General features: G+C 36.2%; 1 protein-coding gene across 2 annotated transcripts in view; it reads right to left on the bottom strand.

Annotated features, from left to right (window-relative positions):
• Positions 1 to 2,762: 2,762 nt before the first annotated feature.
• LOC148952156 (proto-oncogene tyrosine-protein kinase receptor Ret-like) overlaps positions 2,763 to 20,706 on the bottom strand; it is a 436,938-nt gene continuing 418,994 nt past the window's right edge. For both annotated transcript variants that reach the window (XM_089088861.1, XM_089088862.1), the window contains 4 exons: positions 17,973 to 18,102; positions 11,940 to 12,141; positions 8,215 to 8,378; positions 2,763 to 2,984 (listed from right to left, as the gene is read on the bottom strand). In XM_089088861.1, the coding sequence (XP_088944987.1) occupies positions 2,860 to 2,984; positions 8,215 to 8,378; positions 11,940 to 12,141; positions 17,973 to 18,102 (621 nt within the window). In that variant the 3' untranslated portion in view covers positions 2,763 to 2,859. The remainder of the gene's footprint in view (positions 2,985 to 8,214; positions 8,379 to 11,939; positions 12,142 to 17,972; positions 18,103 to 20,706) is intronic.

Below are 20,706 nucleotides of genomic sequence, written 5' to 3'. Positions count from 1 at the left end.
ACAGACACAGCCGAAAGAGACAAAACAGGCCAAAGAGACAAACACAGCCCAAAGACACACACACACAGCCCAGACAAACAAATACATCACAAAGAGAAACAAACAGCCCAAAGAGACACACAGAGCCCGAATAGATACACACTTCCCAAAATGGCACACACAACCCAAAAAGACACAATCAGCCCAGGAGATACACACAACCAAAATGACACACACAACAAAGAGACACACACAGCCTAAGAGATCCACACATCCCAAAAAGAAACATACAGCCCAAAGAGATATAAACAGCCCAAAATGGGTCACACAGCCAAAAACGACACACCCCGCCCAAAGAGGAACAAACAGCCCAAAGAGACACAAACAACCAAAAGAGACACAAAAAAGCTCAAAGAGATACACACTGCCCAAAGAGACACACATAGCCCAAAGAGACACACGCAGCCAAAAGAGACACGCAAAGCCTGAAAAGACACACAACCCTAAAGTCACACAGCCCAAAATAACATACACAGCCAAAAGAGACTTACACAACCCAAGGAGACACACACAGCCCAAAGAGAGACACACATCCCAAAGAGACACAAACATCCCAAAGAGACACAAATATCCAAAAGAATCAATATCAGCCCAAAGAGACAAGAGCAGAATAAAGAGCCCAGGAGCCCAGCAGCCCAGGAGATAGACACAGCCAAAATGACACACAAACAGCCAAAAGAGACACACCCAGCCCAAAGAGACACAAAAAGTTCAAAAACACACAAAGCTAAAAAAGAAACACCCAGCCCAACGAGACACACACAGCCAAAAATGATTCACACAGCCAAATAGAAACATAAATCCCAAAGAGGCACACACAGCCTAAACAGAGACACACAGCCCAAGGGGAGACACACAGCCCAAAAAGACAGACAAAGCCCAAAAGGAAACATACATACCAAAAAGACAAACACAGCCCAAAGAGACACATACAGCCCAAGGAGACACACAAAGCTCAAAAAGACACACCCATCCCAACGAGAAACACACAGCCAAAAATGACTCACACAGCCAAAAGAGACACACACAGTACAAAGAGACACGCACAGCGCAAGAAGACATATTCTACTCAAAGAAACACAAAGCCCAAAGAGACACAAGCAGCCAATACACAATACATAGCCCAAAAAGACACACAATGCCCAAAGAGACATACATAGCCCAAAGACACACAAACAGCCCAAAGAGACACACAAAATCCAAGGAGACACTCATAGCCCAAAGAGACACACACAGCCCAAAGAGACACACACTGCCCAATGAGACACACACACAGCCCTAACAGACACGCAAAGCTCAAAAAGACGTTCATGGCCAAAAGAGACACAAAAAGCCTATAGAGACATAAACACCCAAAAGTGACACACACTGCCCAATGATACACACGCAGCCCAAAGGGACAAAAACAGCCCAAAGAGACAAATAGAGCGAAAAGAGACACACACAGCCCAAAGAGCCACAAAAAGCCCAAAAAGAAACACACAGCCGAAGCAGACAAACACAACCAACAATGACACCAACAGCCAAAAGAGACACTGACAGCCCAAAGAGACACATACTGCCCAAAGAGACAAACATATCCCGAAGAGACACACACAGCCAAAAGAGACAGACACAGCCCAAAGAGACACACACAGCCCAAAGGGACACGAACAGCCCAAAGAGACACACAGAGCAAAAAGATACACACACAACCCAGAATGACAGACATACACATACGAAATGACACATTTGATATACACAAAATGACATACACAAATGACACACAACCCAAAGAAACACAAACATCTAAAAGTGACACATTTCCAGTTACATTTGAAACGAAATGAAAATGTATAAAAACGGCATACCAATGCAACCTCTTGTATCAGCAATTAAATCATAAATGGAAAAGCTTTTTAAATGACTGACAAGATCTTTACGTTATTTGCAAAAATATACATAAGAATTTAGGGTTAAAAAATAATTAAAAAAAGTAGATATATCCAGTGAATCAAGATTGTTCAGTGTCAATTTACGATCAATGGTAAATTTCACAAATCTTTTTTTTTGATTTTGTCCAAAAAACTCGAACAAAAAAAGACATAATTGAGGAATGAGCCTATTGAGCATAATTGAGGAATTGAGGATGAAAGATTGAGGATATGCTTTTTTAACTGTCATACCCTCATATAAAAATCAGTAATTTAACAATTGAGAGGAATTATTATGCAGCCTACTGAGTTGAAAACTTTTAACACTCCCAGAGGAGTCCCTAGCCAAAATGTTTTGCGGGGGAAGAGGACAATTTTATCATCTGACTGGCCATTTCTACCGACTGGATTGGGCGATATTGCTGTTACAACTACTTCGTTTTTCTTACCAACCGAGAATGACCTTATCTAATAAAAAGCAAATGAGTATGGAAACTAGTGGCGCTTCACGCTATTATTTTACCAGACAGTGTATATACAGACTGGTTGAAGACATGGGGGGGGGTTTCTCCCCTAATTTACGTGACTCTTCTGATTAATATACATTTAACCATTATTTGTTCAATATAAAATGCTATGGTAAGAATGGAATTTATAACAATTAAACATCTAAACAGTTGTGGGAATGAAATGACCTTTTCTTTTCATATCGCGTTCGTGAATGTTAACTGTTTTGTGTTATTTTTTAGTAATTAACTTATCTGTCGAACGTTTACGCAGAGCAAAACGGAAGAGAATCTCATGTTTTCATAGTTGAATTGTTTATTACCCTTTAATACAAAAATAATCATGAAACATTAAGGAGATCACGAGGTAAAAATGATTAGAACTGGACTTGAAAATAGTTTCAGTTCATAACTGGGTTTGGGTTTCCAATCTTCGCTGGCATCAAATAGCTAGAGTCAATGTCATCTCCATTTTGACAAAAATTACCTGAATCTTCGTTAGCTAGTGTCTCATCATCCTCCTCATCTATAAACAGAAAGTTTAAAAAACGTAAGACTACAAAAAAACATATTAAAGGTGTTTCAAAATATGTACAATGTATGAAACATGTTTTATAAAATCCAAACAATGAGTGAAACTAAAATTTCAAACAGCAAAATTTTTAAGATAAATATAATGTCATCGGAGAAGAAATATGATCTTTTATGTCATTAAATATTTTGCTCTGGATTTAAATAAAAAAACATGCTCTATAAGTCTGCACCGTAAGTCTGCACCGCACATCCTCCATAAGTCTGCACCGAATAATGTGACTAAATCTTATATAAAATTAGGTCAGGTAGTTTTGAATACAACGTTTTATGTTTTGTCTCCGATCTGCCCGGTCTTCCCTACTTGTTCTGAAGCAAGTTCATCTTTAAAAATGGGATGAGGGAATAGATGACCGATCTTAAATTTTTTTCAAGCAGAACAGCTTATTTTCGGAAACAGTGTAAGTTATGCTCTTTCATATTGGTAAAACGATGTGTAGTAATATAATAATCTGTTTTCCGGTGATTCTAAACATGTAACTTGTAATAAGATTAAATAAAAAAAAACAAGTTTTTTTTAACAAAAAGTAGGAAGCGTCATTAAAACTTAAAACGAACACAAATTATTTCTTATGTTAAAGGGGGGGCCATCCTCAACGCCCCGCTCTTCACGCTAAAGATTGCCTCTTTGTCACAACTCTACTTTTTGAAATAATAAAAAACTTTAGCGTAAAGAGCGGGACGTTGAGGAGGAGACAACCCCTTTCATGTACGGAATAATTTCTGTTCGTTTTAAGTTTTAATGTCGCTCCTTAATTTCAGTTAAAAAAAAACATTTTTTATTTAATCTCTGAACGTTTTCAACTAATGCAGGCTCGAATTTGCCTCACTGTACATGAACAATTAAACGGAATTTGTACATTTTTTTGGCAAAGTTTCCCCCCGTGTAAAATTTCCTCTAGAGTGTTCACCTCCAGGAGCTGCCCTCTCAATGTGAAAAGCTCACCGTATAAAATTAAAATTATTTATTATGTGTATGAGGGGGCTGTCCCCTCAAACAATGCCGGGAAATCTAGCTCCCTCCTCTATGGAAAGTTCTTTCCTCTCAGGGAAACTCCCTCCATGTAAAGTTCTTTCCACATAAAATACCCCCCACCAAGAAAATTCCTTCTAGACAATTTCATTCTAGCTGAAAATCTGAAAACTTCTTGTGGACGATTCCGGCTAAAAAAAATTTTTGCCCACTTTTATTTGAAAAAAAACTTTCATTTCTGATTGTTTTTAAAAATCATGCCAGAAATCCCCCTCCGTAGAAAATTCTTTTCATAAATACCCCCACCCTCTAATAGAAAGGTGCTCCCGCTGAAAATTCCCTCCGGAGAAGTTATCCTGTAGAAAAATACCCCATGAAGAATCTCTCCCGTGGACAATTCCCCCAGCTAGGGAAACATACATTAGACAATTCCAACACGGTAAATATTTCCCCCGGACAATTCCTCTTAATATCTCCACATGTAAAATTGAGTCAGCAAAGAGAAATTTAAGACAAATAAAAAGAACTTTTTGTAGGAATCTTGGCAAATTCTCCCAGTGTAAAATTTCTCTTCGAAAGTTCACCCTCCGGAAACTTCCCTCCCCACGAAAAATTATCCTCATAGAAAATCCCCCCAGCAGGAAATTCTCCCCCTTCCCGGAAAATGTCTGTATAATTCCCAATATGAAACACTATACGTAAACTATGGGCAAATTTCTTGACTTGCAAACCTTTCCACAAACGCTCTGGGGGGTTTTGTTATCCTCAAAGATATAGTTACTAGGCTTTTCAACTATGCTGAACATAATGACCATCTTATAATTTTGTTCGGATGATGTTTAAGAAAAAGGTGGGCGGGAGGGGGCCTGTTTCCCTCCAATCTTTTTTGTCACTAAAAAGGGCACTAGAACTTTAGTTTTCGTTCGAATGAGCCCTTTTTTGATATTCTAGGACTTCTGTTTCGATCCGATCACATCTGGGAAAAAGAACAATAATTGAAGACGCCTCCATGATCTTTCTTCTGGCAAGAAATGCAAAATTCCACATTTGTGTTGATGGAAGCTTGAAACTTCTACTTCAGGATTCTTGTTTACGCTGAATCTAATATTTTGATTTTCATTAGGATTCCTTAACTTTTTGGGAGTGTTTCCACCCTTTTTTGAACATCAGGCAAATTTTCTCAGGCTCGTAGCTTTTTATGCATAACACTAAACTAAACGAATTTTATGTATTTGGAATCAGGATAATAAGTTGATTCTTTTGATAAATTTATTGATATTAAAATTCAGTTTTTTACAGTTCCGGTTACTATTGAGCCGCATCGCTTCTTACTTACAGTTCGTTACCACGAACTGTTTGATGGAAATTAATAAAGAAATTTAACTTGTTGGAGAAAGTTTTATTGGTTTTACACAGTGGATGAAATGCAATCGTGCTACTTGGAGATGGAGCAAGAGGGCAGTGGCACATTTTTTCCATTATTTCCTACCATCAGAAAATTTGTCAAAACACAGCACTTTTACAATAGATAGAAATACTAAGAAGCTACATTTTCCCTCCGAGGGTTTCTGGAAACAAACTATCCTTGAAAAACTCTAAAATGCCGAAGGCCGGAAACTGATTTTTCCACAAAGCCAGCAAAGTGGGCCGAGGGAGTTGACAAAAAAACTAAAAAAAACGCATACAAAATTTGTTTATATCCTTTTTTTGTTACATTTTTATGAGTCAAACAAATTTTTCGGGGGGGGGGGGGCAAACCCCCCCCCTCTGGATACGGCCTTGGCAATATGAGAGGATATTTAAAATTAATTCATAAGAATGTTTACAAATCATTAAATGGCCAGTTTCTTCATATAAACAAACCAGCAGAATTTACACAAGGAGAAAGAACAAAAGAGAAAACAAACATATATACAAAGGTAGTACAAATCCAAAAACAATTTACATACCTAACTACCAATACACAACAAAAGACTCAAATTAGGATTTGTGCAAGAGAAAGAGTCAACTTTGCCGGGGATGACAAAATGACTAAATAGGAAGATCATAGATTGAAGCATATATTTTGATGGATGTGCGTGCAAATAAAACCTCCTGAAAATGAACCATTCGTTAAACTGGACCCCCGAGCAGCTCAATCTACGTGCAATTCAACCCCATTTAACTGAAATCTCTTGCAAGTCAACCCCTGTTCAACAAAACCCCCATACAATTCAACCCCATTAACTGAGCCCTTGTTCAACTTAACCTTGTTCAGCTGAACTTCCATGTAAATCAACCCTCGTTCAACCCAACCCCCGTTTAACTCAACCCTCATGTAAGTCAGCCCTCATTTAAATCAAGGCCAGTTTGACTCGTCTCAACTGAAGCTCTAAGAATAAATTTGAACTAGCGCTGATTTGAAGCTAAAAATTTGCTTCTCACTTCGTTCACAGTTTCTACCTTATATCACCCATGCAGCCCCAGAACCTTTCCAAATTGAAAGAAACGTTCAGGAATGAGTCTATCACCAAAATAATGGCCCGACATAGTTTAATTCGGGTCTATTGCATACTGTAAGCTTTTCAGTTAAGGCTCGGGTAAGGATTTGCCAAGGGGTAAGTGAAAGCTCTGGCTTTATTGCCGGTTCCCTAAGCTCTTTCACTTTGACTTTTAAAGTTACATAAAAGTATTTTGTTTTGGTCACTCCACATAGATAAACCAGGAAATGACACCCAGCATTACAGATTCTAAAAAAGGGGGCTGATTTCTTTTTTTTGGCTGTTTTTACTTTACAACCATTCATAATTTTGACGATTTTGACTATTTGTAACAAAGAAAGATATTAGAAAGTTGTTTCTCTTTTGAATATAATGTTTATCTTTCGTGTTTACAAAGTTTTAAACAACTATATGAAAAACTAAAAAAAAAGAAACAGTTGCAATCTCTAGATATTTCCAAAACAATGAAAAAACTGTGGTTATTAATAATATATATTTTTCCAAAATTTCCTATTTTATGCTGATGGTATTATAACAAAATATATAGCTAAAATATTAAAAAAAAAAACGAATTGTTCACTAGGGTCTATTCTATGCTGATATAAAACGAAGTGAGTGGGACCGGTAAGCTTTCACCGTAGATCTACCTTTTTTTTTTTTTTCTTAGATTTATTACGGTTAAACGAGGGTTCAGTTGCAGGGGGGTTGATTTGTACGAGGTTTAAGCTGAATGGGGTCGAGCTACACGGAGGTTTAGTTGCACGACGGCTCAGTTACAAGAGGGTTGGTTTGCACAACCACTTCTTCTTTTTTGCAATTCATTTAAAACAATATTTCACCTTAAAAGATGTTTCAAAGAAATGTAAAGAGCGAATTTGAAACCTACAACGAGCAGTTATAAAGTTAGATAATGAGGCAACCTTACAACAAGAAGAAACTACTATAAATAAGCAAATGAAACCTGGACAGAACATAAATTAAATAAAATAATAAATCCACATTTAAAAAAATAATTTGCAGCAAATAACAGTAGGGTTGTCATCTTTACAAAACCTCTCATGCTAGAGTGTGCCTTACTGTGATTTACCGCAAAAAATATTTTGAACAGTGTGTTTTCTTTGTCATAAAATCACAAAAAAAATCCAGAATCAAAGCCCTAGCGTCGACTTAGTGTAAAGCTGACTAATTAAGTCAGAGTTTGATTTTAGGAAAAATGTTAAGACGCAATATACCTCAACTATAACGTAACGGTAACAACGTTAAACTCACTTTACCACATTAGATAAAACGTAGTGTTTCCCAAGTATCATTTCTATTGTTTTCCCGGCTACTTCGTATGGAAGGGTTCTCAGGACCTTGGGAATGGGCACTTTCAATTGGATATTGAAGCTTACTTAAAGGTATACTAAGATACCTTCTACTATAACTATCTTTTTGGTTTTTGTTTTATTAATTGTTTTATTTTATTTGTTTTGGTCTATGTTTGTCATTTCTTTTTCGATTTTTTTTTTTGTCTATTTCTACTTAGGTGTTGGTAGTGAAAAGCAATTTACTTTACAATTTATTTATAAATAAATCCACACATAAAACGGGAAACGCAATAAACTTTTTAAGACTGAGAATGATAAGTTTTTCTCTTTTATTCCTCAAGCTATAAGACGTTGAAAAAATATTCAGAAATAAGGAGAAAATAGAAAAAATTTAAGCAATACCTGATTCCAGGCAACCAATATATCCCGGATTATTAACAATTAGTGAGAAAATGTCAAGATAGTTTGCACCATCTGCTAGCATTCTATCAAGGACGAGGGCTAACTCGTGAAAACTTGGGCGATCAAATGGTGAATCCTTCCAGCAATGAAGCATTATAGAGTAGCTGAAATAATGCAACGAAGTCAATTGTGGCAATGTATGGGTAAGAGGTTTTTATAACAGTTCAAGCAGACTCTTCCAAATCGATTTTAATTAACATGGTAAAACGGTGTTTTCTAAACTAGTATCGGGTTATAGTTAGTCATGAAAAGATACAGAATGTTACAACAGTAAGTATTTCATTTAAAAAATTGATCGATTTTTAAAATGAAACATGTCGCTTTTACATTAACGTTTATAACAACTTAATTACTTAGAAACGGATCTTCCAACGCCCAGTTCCGTATAGGGGAGCTATTTTGGATCATCTTGAGCTTATTGACCACAGCGCGTTGAGGGGTGAACATATACCTTTTGTCTCAGCCTCTAAGGACCAATAATATTTTGTTGTATACCACTCTTCAAAAGACCTGGAGGGGTTCATCACTAACATACGTATGAAAGTCTTCCCTATATCACTCGAGTCATATGACTCTATTATCGCCACTCCTTTGTCTGAATCCATCTGTCATTTGAGGTTTATTGGTGAGAGGCCTGATCTGGGTATTGGATCCTCTAGCAGTCCAGAAAATCACAAATACTCTTCGTACGCAACTGTTCTCAGATCGAAGTAACCATTTCTCTACAGCTTTAGACAGACTCAAGGCTTTTTATCCTTATGTAAATATGGATAATGTATAATCGTTGAACAGGCACAGATTAAGCTTCAGAGAGTATTTGCTAGAGAGTATCTCCGAGTATTATTTAGTTGAGAGAATGCTGAAACTGCATGTATAATCTGAAGCATCATCACTCTATTAGAGCTATCGTCTTGAGTTAGTGTGCTACGCAGATGAAGTCACTGACTTCCACGTTTTTATTTTCCCCAGTTTCAGATCTACTGCAAGTGAAGTGATAACGCCATTTGAAATAGACTTGGGATTGCTCACATTGATCTGCAGACCTATTTGGGAGGCTATTGAAGGTAACTTCTCATTATTCCGTTGCATTTCATTTGTGAAATGAGCAATAAGAGCTCAGTCATTGGCAAAATCGCAATTATATTAACGTCTCTGAGATTTGAAATTTACGTCACTTTGCAAGGTCTTAAGACGAAGTATATAATCAAGGAAAATAAAATTAGGGATAGTAGGCATCCTTGCCTACCACTGGAATCATCAGCAAACCCTTCTGTATGTCCATGTTAGTCTGATTGCATATAACTGAACTTTATACAGGGCTTTGATCGTCTTTATAATTTTCATCGGGATTTTATAAAACCTAAGAATTCCCCGTTTCACTCTATGAAGGAATGAATCAAAGGCTTTCAAAAAAGTCAATGAAAGCCAAGATAATTTGTACCTGCCATTTGTTTGATTCTTCAAATAGTATACAAAGACTGGAGATTAGGTCGCAGCGCGATCGGTCTGGTAGACATCCGTTTTGTTCGTCTCTTACCACAGAGTCTACTTACTTTTCAATTGTATTTGATATAAACTTAGCAGGGAATCTTAATTTAAACCATTTGGAGCGTTACTCCTTTCCAGTTATCGCATACCGATTTCTTTCTTGTCTTTAAAATATTCATAATCGCATCTTTCTTCCATTCGGGTGGGAGCAACAGCAATGTCTTGAATTACGAAATGTTACATAAGATTTCTTCCGCAATTTGCTTCTTTTTACTCTACAAGAGCATTTTCTCCTTTAATACTATATTTAAAATCAACTCATACTAATTTAATATTTTCAAATTCTGGTTTTCTAGATTCACTTTTCTTATATGTAGTAGAAAGCTCTTGAAGAATATTACTTGGACCATAGTGCTTTTCTATTTATAAATAAATTGAAAATAAAGAGACATAAAAGTAACGGGAAAAACTTTTGCTAAGACTGTGAATCATATAAACTAAAATACATTATTATAAAACAAGCCACAGTGCCTTACAATACTAGTAAAGAAGAAAAAAGCATAAATTCAGAAAGTCAGCCCACAAAAAGTTTGAACTTATTCGGTAAAATAAAGTTTTGATTGAGTAAACTTTCTGAGAATATCAATGGTAGCATAAGAAGCCATTTTAATTCCGCTAGCGCAGTGAGCTGATATTCATTCAATTTTTGTTTCATTCAAAGTTTTTTACATCAGTTTATCACTTATATATTATTTTCTTGTAAGTTACAGTAGTCTATTCTAAGTTTTCCATTATTTTTGGTTGATGAAGGCTTTTGGATGAGAAGCCAAAATACCTCATCCTGTTTTGTTTATTCAATCCCTCTAGTGGTCTAATTTTATTTCATCACCTGGTTGCTACGATATCTGCAACCAAGTAAAGAGTGAAAAGGAGCCCATAGTAACCATAAGTTCAAAAACACATTTTGAAAAAAAAAACTTTCTAGTAAGAAAATTATAGCCATTATAGCTGATTCAGGAATAGTTACTATTATTTTGAATAATGTAAACATTAATAGTTAATTGCTAAAACAGATTTATCGGGGTTTCAAAAAAAGCATGGAATCCCTCAAAAATGACTTAAGGTCTAAAAAAAAGCCTATACAAGAAACTTACAGCCCTTAGCCTTGAACAACAAGGAAAACCACCTTTTTGCATTGGTAGCTGGAACATCATCGAGAGCTATTTAAGGGCTCATTTAAAAGAAAATTGGACTTGATAATGCCATCATAAAGTTTCAAATAGCACCCAAAAAGTGCAATTTGAGTGCCGATTCCGGAATAATCAGCCTGGGCGGGACACTGAAGCATCATAGAGAGCTATTTAAGGCTTAATCTAAAATCTCATTTTATATCTAATCACTTTTTATGAATTAGCGTTGTAACAAAATGGAAAGTTCCCCAATGAAAACACCGTGTTCGCTAATTGCTTACACGAAAATTACAGACCATCGCCTAACAATATGAGTTTGTTATACCATATCGCTAGTACACTGGACAAATTTTGTGCTTGTTGCTTTTCCTTCTGAATGTTCAGAAGAGCGGAAAAACTCTACAAAATTGAATGTAAGCATTTAATATACGAGGTTTTGTTCATAGATTTATTATCTGAATTAAGATACTAGATAATATTAAAAAAAAAAATGAGAAATTGCGAGCAGGTAAAAAGCCACTAGTCACCTAACAAGAACAATTATAATCAACCATGGTAGTATTTTAGTTTTAATAGACAAATAGATTTAAACCTCTACAGTGATTTTTGAACCAGCATACGTATCTTATAGCCAGTGGAGGGTAACAACGATTGAAGTGGTAATAATAAATAAAATAATAAATATAAAATTTTATTGTCATACTAAAGTGTTAAAATTGTCGTTTATGTTCTATGTTTATTTTATGCAAGACTAACTATTTTGATTTATTGAGCACGCATTTGTTTTCTTTTATGTTGATTCAAATTCTCCAATCCAAAACAAAAGTGAATAAAAAAACAAACAAACGCTTAAGTATAACAAAATGATTTTCAAGAACATGAACAAGGTATTACATCTTTTTTCTTATAAATTTGGCTCCTTTGAAATAATAAAAACAGTTCTGCACAGAAAACTGCTAAGGCAATGGCAAAAAAGCTTGAGCTCACAGTTCTTGGGAACAGTTGTCAGGCCTTTCCATCCTGTATCCAGATTTTAGCAGTCGGTATAATTTTTCGGGCCCTAATCCTGGATATGGTGTAGAGCCTAATGTACATAATTCCCATAACAATATTCCAAAACTCCAAACATCAGACTTGGTGGTGTACAGCTGGTCTGCCAAAGATTCTGGAGCCATCCATTTCACTGGCACTAGGAAAAAAAATTGAAAAAGGAAGTTGTGATAATTATTTTTGTTCATCACATTTAGAACTTTCAGACTGGATCACAAAATTTAAGGTATTAAATTCAGCATTTAAGAACTTGACAAATTTTAGTTTCTTCTAAGTGGCATTCCCAACCATGTAGACATCCATGTCTAGACAAGAGACTGTCCGGGCATATTCAGCTCCCATTTTAAATCAAGATTCATTAATTGGCTGAACAATTACTAGCAAAGTAGCCTCTACAGGATGCTGCACCTCGGTGTTAAGTATTACAAATCTAGTCAATCAGGAAACTTAAATTATTGCGATCTATATTTAAAAGTAGTGTTCCCCTACAAGTCTAACTAGAGTTAAATACTTAGATTTTTTTTCACTCGATATCTGTGTCTAGGTATGGGTGCATAGCTTAAATAGAAAACAAAACGAATAATTGGTATTCATTCTCGTTCATATTAATCAATTAAGTCTACTTCTAGAACTGAAGATTTTTCCTTGTCTCCACGAAGTCTCAGCTAAAGGAAATACTAATTCCCATTCAATCCAAAGAAATCTTAGAATGAACAGTGGATATTTTACCTCAGTCACTAGAAATAAGAGCCACAAATATTCGATCCAAACTTTTGAATAACGACTTTGAACTCTTAACAGGTGGATATGTCGTAATTTCTCTGAAATTGTTTCTTTGTTAACAAGAAAATTTATCAGGATCTATGTCGGGATAATGAGTTTTTCAGTGACACAAAATTTGTTGGCACACTAGCGAGCTCTCCGACTAAAGTTGAACAATTTGGCTAAAATCTGTACAAAATTCTTGCATGCGAACGAAACTGCAAAATAACTAAAATGGCCATAAACATTGAGTTAGGATGCCTCATAATGCTATGAAGTAGTACTACTTCTATAAGTACTTAATATTTTTAGAAAGCTGAACTTGTCAGATATATTTGAAATTATAGAATGATGAGAAAATACAATATAAATAGTTCAACAAATGCTCTCCTGCTTGCCTCAGCATAACAGTTAGCCGCACATAAAACTAATGATTAACGTATGTTGTTTTATTTGTTTGCAAAGTTAAACACTTTGAATACATTTAATCCTGTTCAATACATTTGATTTGAAATCCAAATTCCCCCAAAGCACGTTTATTAATACCCAATAAATCGAGAGTATTTTGACAAAATAGTGTTATTGCTATTCTTGATTGAACCCTAGCGCTGATTAGCATTACCCTTTAAGGTTAATTTTAAATTCATCTTTGAACTGTAATGCGGCATTAATTATTCGCTTGAATTATACATATCGTCAAATAGTAATAGGAAAAAATATATTGGATGCTGGTAAAGTCTCTTTACAACTCAAACATAGTATTATAACTGCTGTTGCTGAAACACTGCCTAAATAATTATTGAATAGGCAGTAAATTAGTGTAAAAACACTATGTTATTCAACTGTGCACTGTGTACAGACAATGATTCAATTATTGCTCTTTTAATTCATTGTTTAATTGTAAAAAAAAAACTTAAACGGATGCAGGCTAATGTCAGTAGCTCCTAATTTGATACCAATTAGTATTTTGATACTAACTGTGCACAGACAATTATTACTATTTTGATTCATTGTTTAATTGTAAAGAAACTTTATCGTATGCAGGCTAATGTCTGCAGCTCCTAATTTGCTAGCAATTAGTATTTTAATAAGGCTGAGTGTAATCTATAACCGTTCATGGTAACAAACTGTAAGAAAGAACAGCAAATGTCTATGGTACCTGATCTCCTCAAGACGAAATTTTAATAAAAATTATTAGGGTGGTGTCAATTCGATAAATTTAAAATTACACATAATAAAATAGGAGCCTGAAAATAATCGTGCAATTCAAGTAAAGGGAGATGAACCTCCCCCCGCTCCCCAAAAAAGAGGCTTAACCAATTTTTAGTCATGGGAAGCACTGATGTAGCTCCTTTTTCCCCAGGTATAACTGTATCAAGCTAGTTGACTTAAAATTTTGAAGTGGGTTCATTTGAAAGGACAGGAATGACAGATGCAGGATCATTTGTTAGTCATTTTTTTCAACGCTAATAATATCGCAATAATAGATTTACGATTTTAGATTTAAACTTTAGATTTAAAGAAAAGTGAGGGCTGCATCCCTCCTCATATACAGAATAATATCTGTTCAGTTTGAGCAATAGTGTCACTCTTTACTTTAATTTGAAAAAGTTTGTCTTTTTGTTTAATCTAAAAGAGATAGGCATTGCTCTGTTAATAATTTCATATAATTCCTAGGAGAGGTTTGGGTTTTATATACATGAATATGGTCAGTTGAGTCTGTGATAGCTTCTACCTCATACACATCAACAGCTTTGACTTCCATAACAGTTATTTTTCGCGGCTGCTTAGAATATTTCCTAAGTTAAACTAAATGAAGAATAGTGTTTTGACTTTTGTGCTTAGGAATAGGGTTCATTGAAGCTTTCACAATGAAGTTGTAAACAAAAATAACAAATAAACAGATAAAGAAGAAAGTAGCATACACCTATTACACACCACCAATTTCATTAAGGTGCTTTACAAAGACACCATTTCAGGTTTTCTTCGTGTGGAAGGAGTGGAGATGCTTTCAAGCTGGAGAAGACTCACAACAATATCTTAACCCCATTCTAACGAGTCTTTTCTCGTTTTGACAAGTACCATATGGATTTCTGAACTGAAGGAGGGAGGTCAAGGTATACTATAGCACTTTTATAAATAATTAATTAAAAAAAAACTTTCCGAAAAATAATTTTTTCAACGAAAAGTAAAGGCCATTTTAAACTTAAGCTCAGGAGATAAAAATACCTGTTAAAATTCAAACTCAAAACCACCAGAAATAAATGAAACCCAAAACGAACAGAAATTAAATAAACAATCATAGCAAAAAAACATACAACAAGTAATAATATAAATGAATAACTATATCTTAAAGCGAGTAATGCTTACATTGAATATGAAAATCAAATTTAAAACGAAAACAAATATTTTGCTATTAAAGTATAAATGAAACTTAAAACGAAGAGAAATTAAATAAACAATCAATGCGAACAAACATACAATATATATTAATGTAAATGAATAAATAAATCTTAAAACGAGTGAAACTTAAATTGAATATGCAAATCAAGTTTGAATCGAATAAGAATAACTACAAACAAGAGTTTGGGTATCGTCTCACTGCAGAAGCCTAAAACCTACTGCGTCATGAAGGATTCAGAGAATCCTTAAATTATAACCCTTGCCCTGAGGGCTTTGGGGGAGTTGTAATCCTCAAAGACCTAATTTCCAGAACTTAAAGCTACGTTTTATAAAATGGCTGTCTTATAATTTTGATTGGATGTGTTTGGGGAAAAGGTGGGCGTGAGAGGGGGGTTAGTTGCCCTCAAATCACTTTCGACTATTACAAAGGGCACTAGCCCTCGGAATTTACAATCGAATGAGCCTTTTTTGAAGTTTCTACGACACCGCCATCTATAAAAACCTTATATGCCCCCAGGGCATAACTTAAAACCCTTGCCCTGAGGGTTGTAGGGGATTGTCCTCCTCAAAATTATATTTTCTATCTGGAAATCAACTACGCTGAACAAAATGGATATCTTAAAATTTTGATTGGTTGTGTTTGGGGAATTGATGGGCGGGGGGGGGATGGGGGCTAGTTAAACTCCAATCACTTTCGACTATTACAAAGGACACTAGCTCTTGAATTTCCAATTGAATGATCCTGTTTTGAAGTTTCTACGACAACACCTTCTATAAAAACCTTATATGCCCCCAGGGCATAATTTAAAACCCTTGCTCTGAGGGTTGTAGGGGAGTATCCGCCTAAAAAATACATTTTCTATCGGGAAAACAAATCCTTTCAACAAACTGGTTATTTGCACACTTCGATGGGATGTAGTGTAATAAAAGATTGGGGTGGGGAGGGGGCTGGTTGCCCTCCAATCATTTTCGACTATTAAAAAGGACACTAGCCCTTTAATTTCCAATCGAATAAGCCTGTTTTGAAGTTTCTACGGCAACGCCTTCTATAAAAACCTTATATGCCCCCAGGGCATAACTTAAAACACTTGCCCTGAGGGTTGTGGGGGAGTGTCCTCAACAAAAACATATGTTCTATCTGGAAATAAACTACGCTTAACAAAATGGCTATCTCAAAATTTTGATTGGATTTGTTGGGGGGAATGAGGGGAGTGGGCGGGGGGGGGCTAGTTGCCCTCTAATCACTTTCGACTATTAAAAAGGGCACTAGCCCCTAGAATTTCCAATTGAATGTGCCTATTTTGAAGTTTCTACGACGACGCCTTCTATAAAAATTTTATATGCCCCCAGGGCACAAATTGAAAACCTTGCTCGAAGGGTTGAGGGGGAGTTCACTCCTCAAGACTAAATTTTATATCATAAGATCAACAAAACTGAAAGATTGAACATCTCAAAAGTTTGTTTGGATGTGTTTAGGGACATGATTGGCATGGGAGGGGGAGCTAGTTGCCCTCCAATCACTTTCGACTATTAAAAAGGGCTATAGCCCTATAATTTCCAATCGAATGAGGCTATTTTGAAGTTTCTACGACAACACCTTCTATAAAAACCTTATATACCCCCAGGGCATAACTTAAAACCCTTGCCCTGAGGGTTGTGGGGGGAGTGTCCTCCTCAAAAATATATTTTCAATCTGGAAATCAACTATGCTGAACAAAAATGTTTGGGGGAATGATGGGCGGCGGGGGGACTATTTGCCCTCCAATCACCTTTGACTATTAAAAAGGGCACTTTGCCTTTGAATTTCCAACCGAGTCAGCCTTTTTTGAAGTTTCTATGACAACGCCTTTTATAAAAATCTTACGTGCCCCAGTGCAAAACCTAAAACTCTTGCCCTTAGGGTTGTGGAGGATTGTCCTCCTCAAAAACATGTTCTCTATCTGAAAATGAACTACGCTGAACAAAATGACTATCTCACAACTGTGATTGGATGTGTTGGGGGGAATGATGGGCCTGGGGGGGGGGGCTAGTTGCCTTCCAATCATTTTCGACTATTAAAAAGGGCACTATCCCTTTGAATTTCCAATCGAATGAGCCTGTTTTGAAGTTTCTACGACAACGCCTTCTATAAAAACCTTATATGCCCCCAGGGTATAACTTAAAACCCCTGCCTGAGGCTTATGGGGGAGTGTCCTCCTCAAAAATTAATTTTCTATATGGAAATCAACTACGCTGAACAAAATGGCTATCTGAAAATTTTGATTGGATGCGTTTGGGGAAATGATGGGCGGGGGGGGGGGGGAGGAGATGGGGCTAGTTACACTCCCATCACTTTTGACTATTAAAAAGGGCACTAGCTCTTTAATTTCCAATCGAATGAGCCTGTTTTGAAGTTTCTACGACAACGCCTTCTATAAAGACCTCATATGCCCCCAGGGCATAGCTTAAAACCCTTTCCCTGAGAGTTTTGGAGGAGTATCCTCCTCAAGAATATATTTTATATCTGGAAATCAACTACGCTAAACAAAATGGCTATATTAAAATTTTTATTGGATGTGTTTGGCGGAATGATGTGCGTGAGGGGGGGGGGGCGCTAGTTGCCCTCCAATCACTTTCGACTATCAAAAAGGGCACTAGAACTCTCGATTTCCAATCGAATGAGCCCCCTTGGAAGTTTCTACGACGACCCCTTCCATATGAAGTGCCTCTGGGAAAAAAAAAATAATAATAAAACATTGGAGCCATATGGCCTTTACTATAGGCAACGCTACAGCGTTGCCTCTGATATATTTGGTCATTATGTACCTCTCCCTTTACTTCGTTTGAAATATGCATCTTCTTCATAGATGTCACGGGTGAGCCCGAAGTCCGATATCTTAGCGATCTTTCCATTTGCTACCAGAACGTTTCTTGCAGCCAAATCACGATGTACAAGCTGAAATTAGATATTAAAATACATAAACTGAATTCTTGTATAAATCTCTTTGACTCGAGAACTTTAATAGTTCGCTCATTTGTGGAAAAATTGGAGTTTACCCTTTGCTACGTTTTTAGTAATAGCATTAGAAAGTTGGCCTGCAGAAAAAAAATTGAACCAAAACAGAAATATTTTGATTACATTGAGCAATAGTCCTTGATTAGCTCTAAAAAATTCGTACAAATATTCATTCATGATATATACCATTTCCGGAATTTCGAGGGCCTGACAATTTCATTGTTAGGGTGCACATTTTCAAAAATCAGAAAGAAAAAAGAGTAAAGTTTCCATACAAAAATAAGCCTATTAGGGGCAAATACAAGACGAGCAGGTCTAGCCCAAGAAAAGGTTGTTTTGCACTAAGTTAGGACCAAGTCCTGACCTGGTAAGAACGATGAAAATGTAAGCTGTGTCATTAGTGAGCTTACAACAAGTTTCGGATATGTTTTAACTTAAATTGTTCCATTCGTTAACAATTCTCAGCTTTTGGACAGTCTCGTACTTCCAATAAATCAGTACAAGCGCCTTACAAATCAGTAAACTTAAGGATTGAAGTTGCTCTGATAAACAGTTTACATTGACTAACATTTTTCCATTATGTGCAGAGTTGAGAAAAAAGAGGCAGAATTGATTTTGTCCAGTACTCCTTTTGTTTCACACACTGCCTAGCCGTTGGAATTATCAGAGACTGCGGCTAGCACAGAAACAATACATTTAAATCTTGCCTTCACCATGGAAATAGAGCAGACTAGGTAAAACTAACGAGTCTTGACGGTCTTCTCAAGCTCATAGACTTTTTGGCCACTAATATGCTGGGATTTCGCAAATAGTTCATGTAAGATAAGATAAAGATAAGATATTTATTTCAAAATGATCGCTATCACAAGCCCACAAAGGGCCGAATTCGGACTTTGGAGTCGACAATATAAATGGTTGCACTAAAACTAGCCAAAATTCAAAGAACATCAACGAAATAGAAAAGTCATAATGAACAATCATTTGAAAGCCAACAATTAAAACTGTAAAAAGTGAATTAACAAATTAAAAAGGTAAAAACTGGTCAAACTAAACTTAAAAAATACAAAATCAGAAAAAGAATTAGAACGGGCATAAAAAAGGGGGGAATAAGCAAAAAGACACAAAAAAAAGAGCGAGACATAAATACATTTAAATTAAAAGGGATGCTAAGAAAGTGTCAATAAATCAACTACAGTAAGTCAATAAAAAAGTTAAGAACAATAAAAACTGGTCAAGAAAGGTGGGGGGGGGGACAAAAAAAAAAAAAAAAAAACCGTAAAAAGAACGAAAAATATAATATAAAAAATTACAGGGGGAACTAAAAAAAAGAGGGGGGGCGGGACAAGCAAATGAGTGCAAGAACCTGGGCAGTATCATCATCTAATAAACAAAAAAGAGGGGAAAAAAAGACACTATTGAGACATTTTATTCATTTTTTCTGTAATGAAGGGGACAAGAGTTCTTTCGTATTTGGAAGTAACGCAGCGAATGGGGGACAAAGCAGAGATGGGCTCAAAAACAGCTCGAGGCGGCCGTAATCTGGATAGGGAGTGACGTTTGGGGAAAATACTTGCCGTCCGAGGGTTTGTTATGGCATTTTCTGCAAAACGGAGGCACAACGAAACCCTCCTTTGCTCCAGGGTTTTCAGACTAGCTTTTTTTAGGAGTATGGCACCTTGCCTTCTTTGAAAATTATTCGCAAAGCTCTTTTTTGAAATGATTCGATTTTTTCCGATTCTTCGCGAGAGATACCAGGGTGCCAAACTGGACAAGCATTTTCTAGATGCGGGCGGACAAAAGACGTGTAAATTCTTAAGGAGTGGGAAGGGTGGACGCTGAATTTATTTAGGAGCTTAAGGAGGACGATAGACACATTAGCTCTATGGATGATGTCTTTAACGTGGATATCCCACTATAGATTTGAAGAAATTGTGACGCCAAGTAGTTTAAATGTGGACACAGAAATTTCAGGAGGGATATGATTAAGAAAATAGGGCGAGGATTTGAGGAAACAAATGGGCATTATCATGGAATTAGAGGGGTTTACTGTCATGTCTAAGTCTAAGCCCTCGTCTTCAATTTCATTGAGGATACTCATAGGGTCGCTTATTAAATTTCTGAAGCAAGTTTCAACAACCCCTAGGTCATCAACAAATTTCCATCGGCCAGGAAATTCTTTTGCGAGGCTGTTGATCATTACTGAGAAACGGAGGGGACCTAGGAGAGTACCTTGGGGTATGCCATTGTGGACAGGGAGAGGATTTGAATAATGATTTTGGTATTTGACAACTTGAGATCTATTTGTTAAGAAGGAGGCAACTAATTTCACCAGTAAGGGATCAATATTGAACTCGTTGACAAGTTTCTCAATTAAAATATTGTGGTTAACAAGGTCGAATGCTTTCTGAAGGTCAATGGAAATTAAATTTAGCCAGGAATTAGGCTTTTCAAGGATTTTTCCGATGTGATCAATAAGAGAAACGAGGTAATAGGAAGTAGAGGTGGATTTTAGGTTCCCGAATTGCTGGACAATGGAAGCGAGGA

Source organism: Artemia sp. Qi Xiang Cuo, chromosome 5, assembly GCF_049724085.1.
Source record: "Artemia sp. Qi Xiang Cuo chromosome 5, ASM4972408v1, whole genome shotgun sequence".
Classification (NCBI taxonomy): domain Eukaryota; kingdom Metazoa; phylum Arthropoda; class Branchiopoda; order Anostraca; family Artemiidae; genus Artemia; species Artemia sp. Qi Xiang Cuo.
This window is presented reverse-complemented; position numbering and strand designations above follow the sequence as displayed.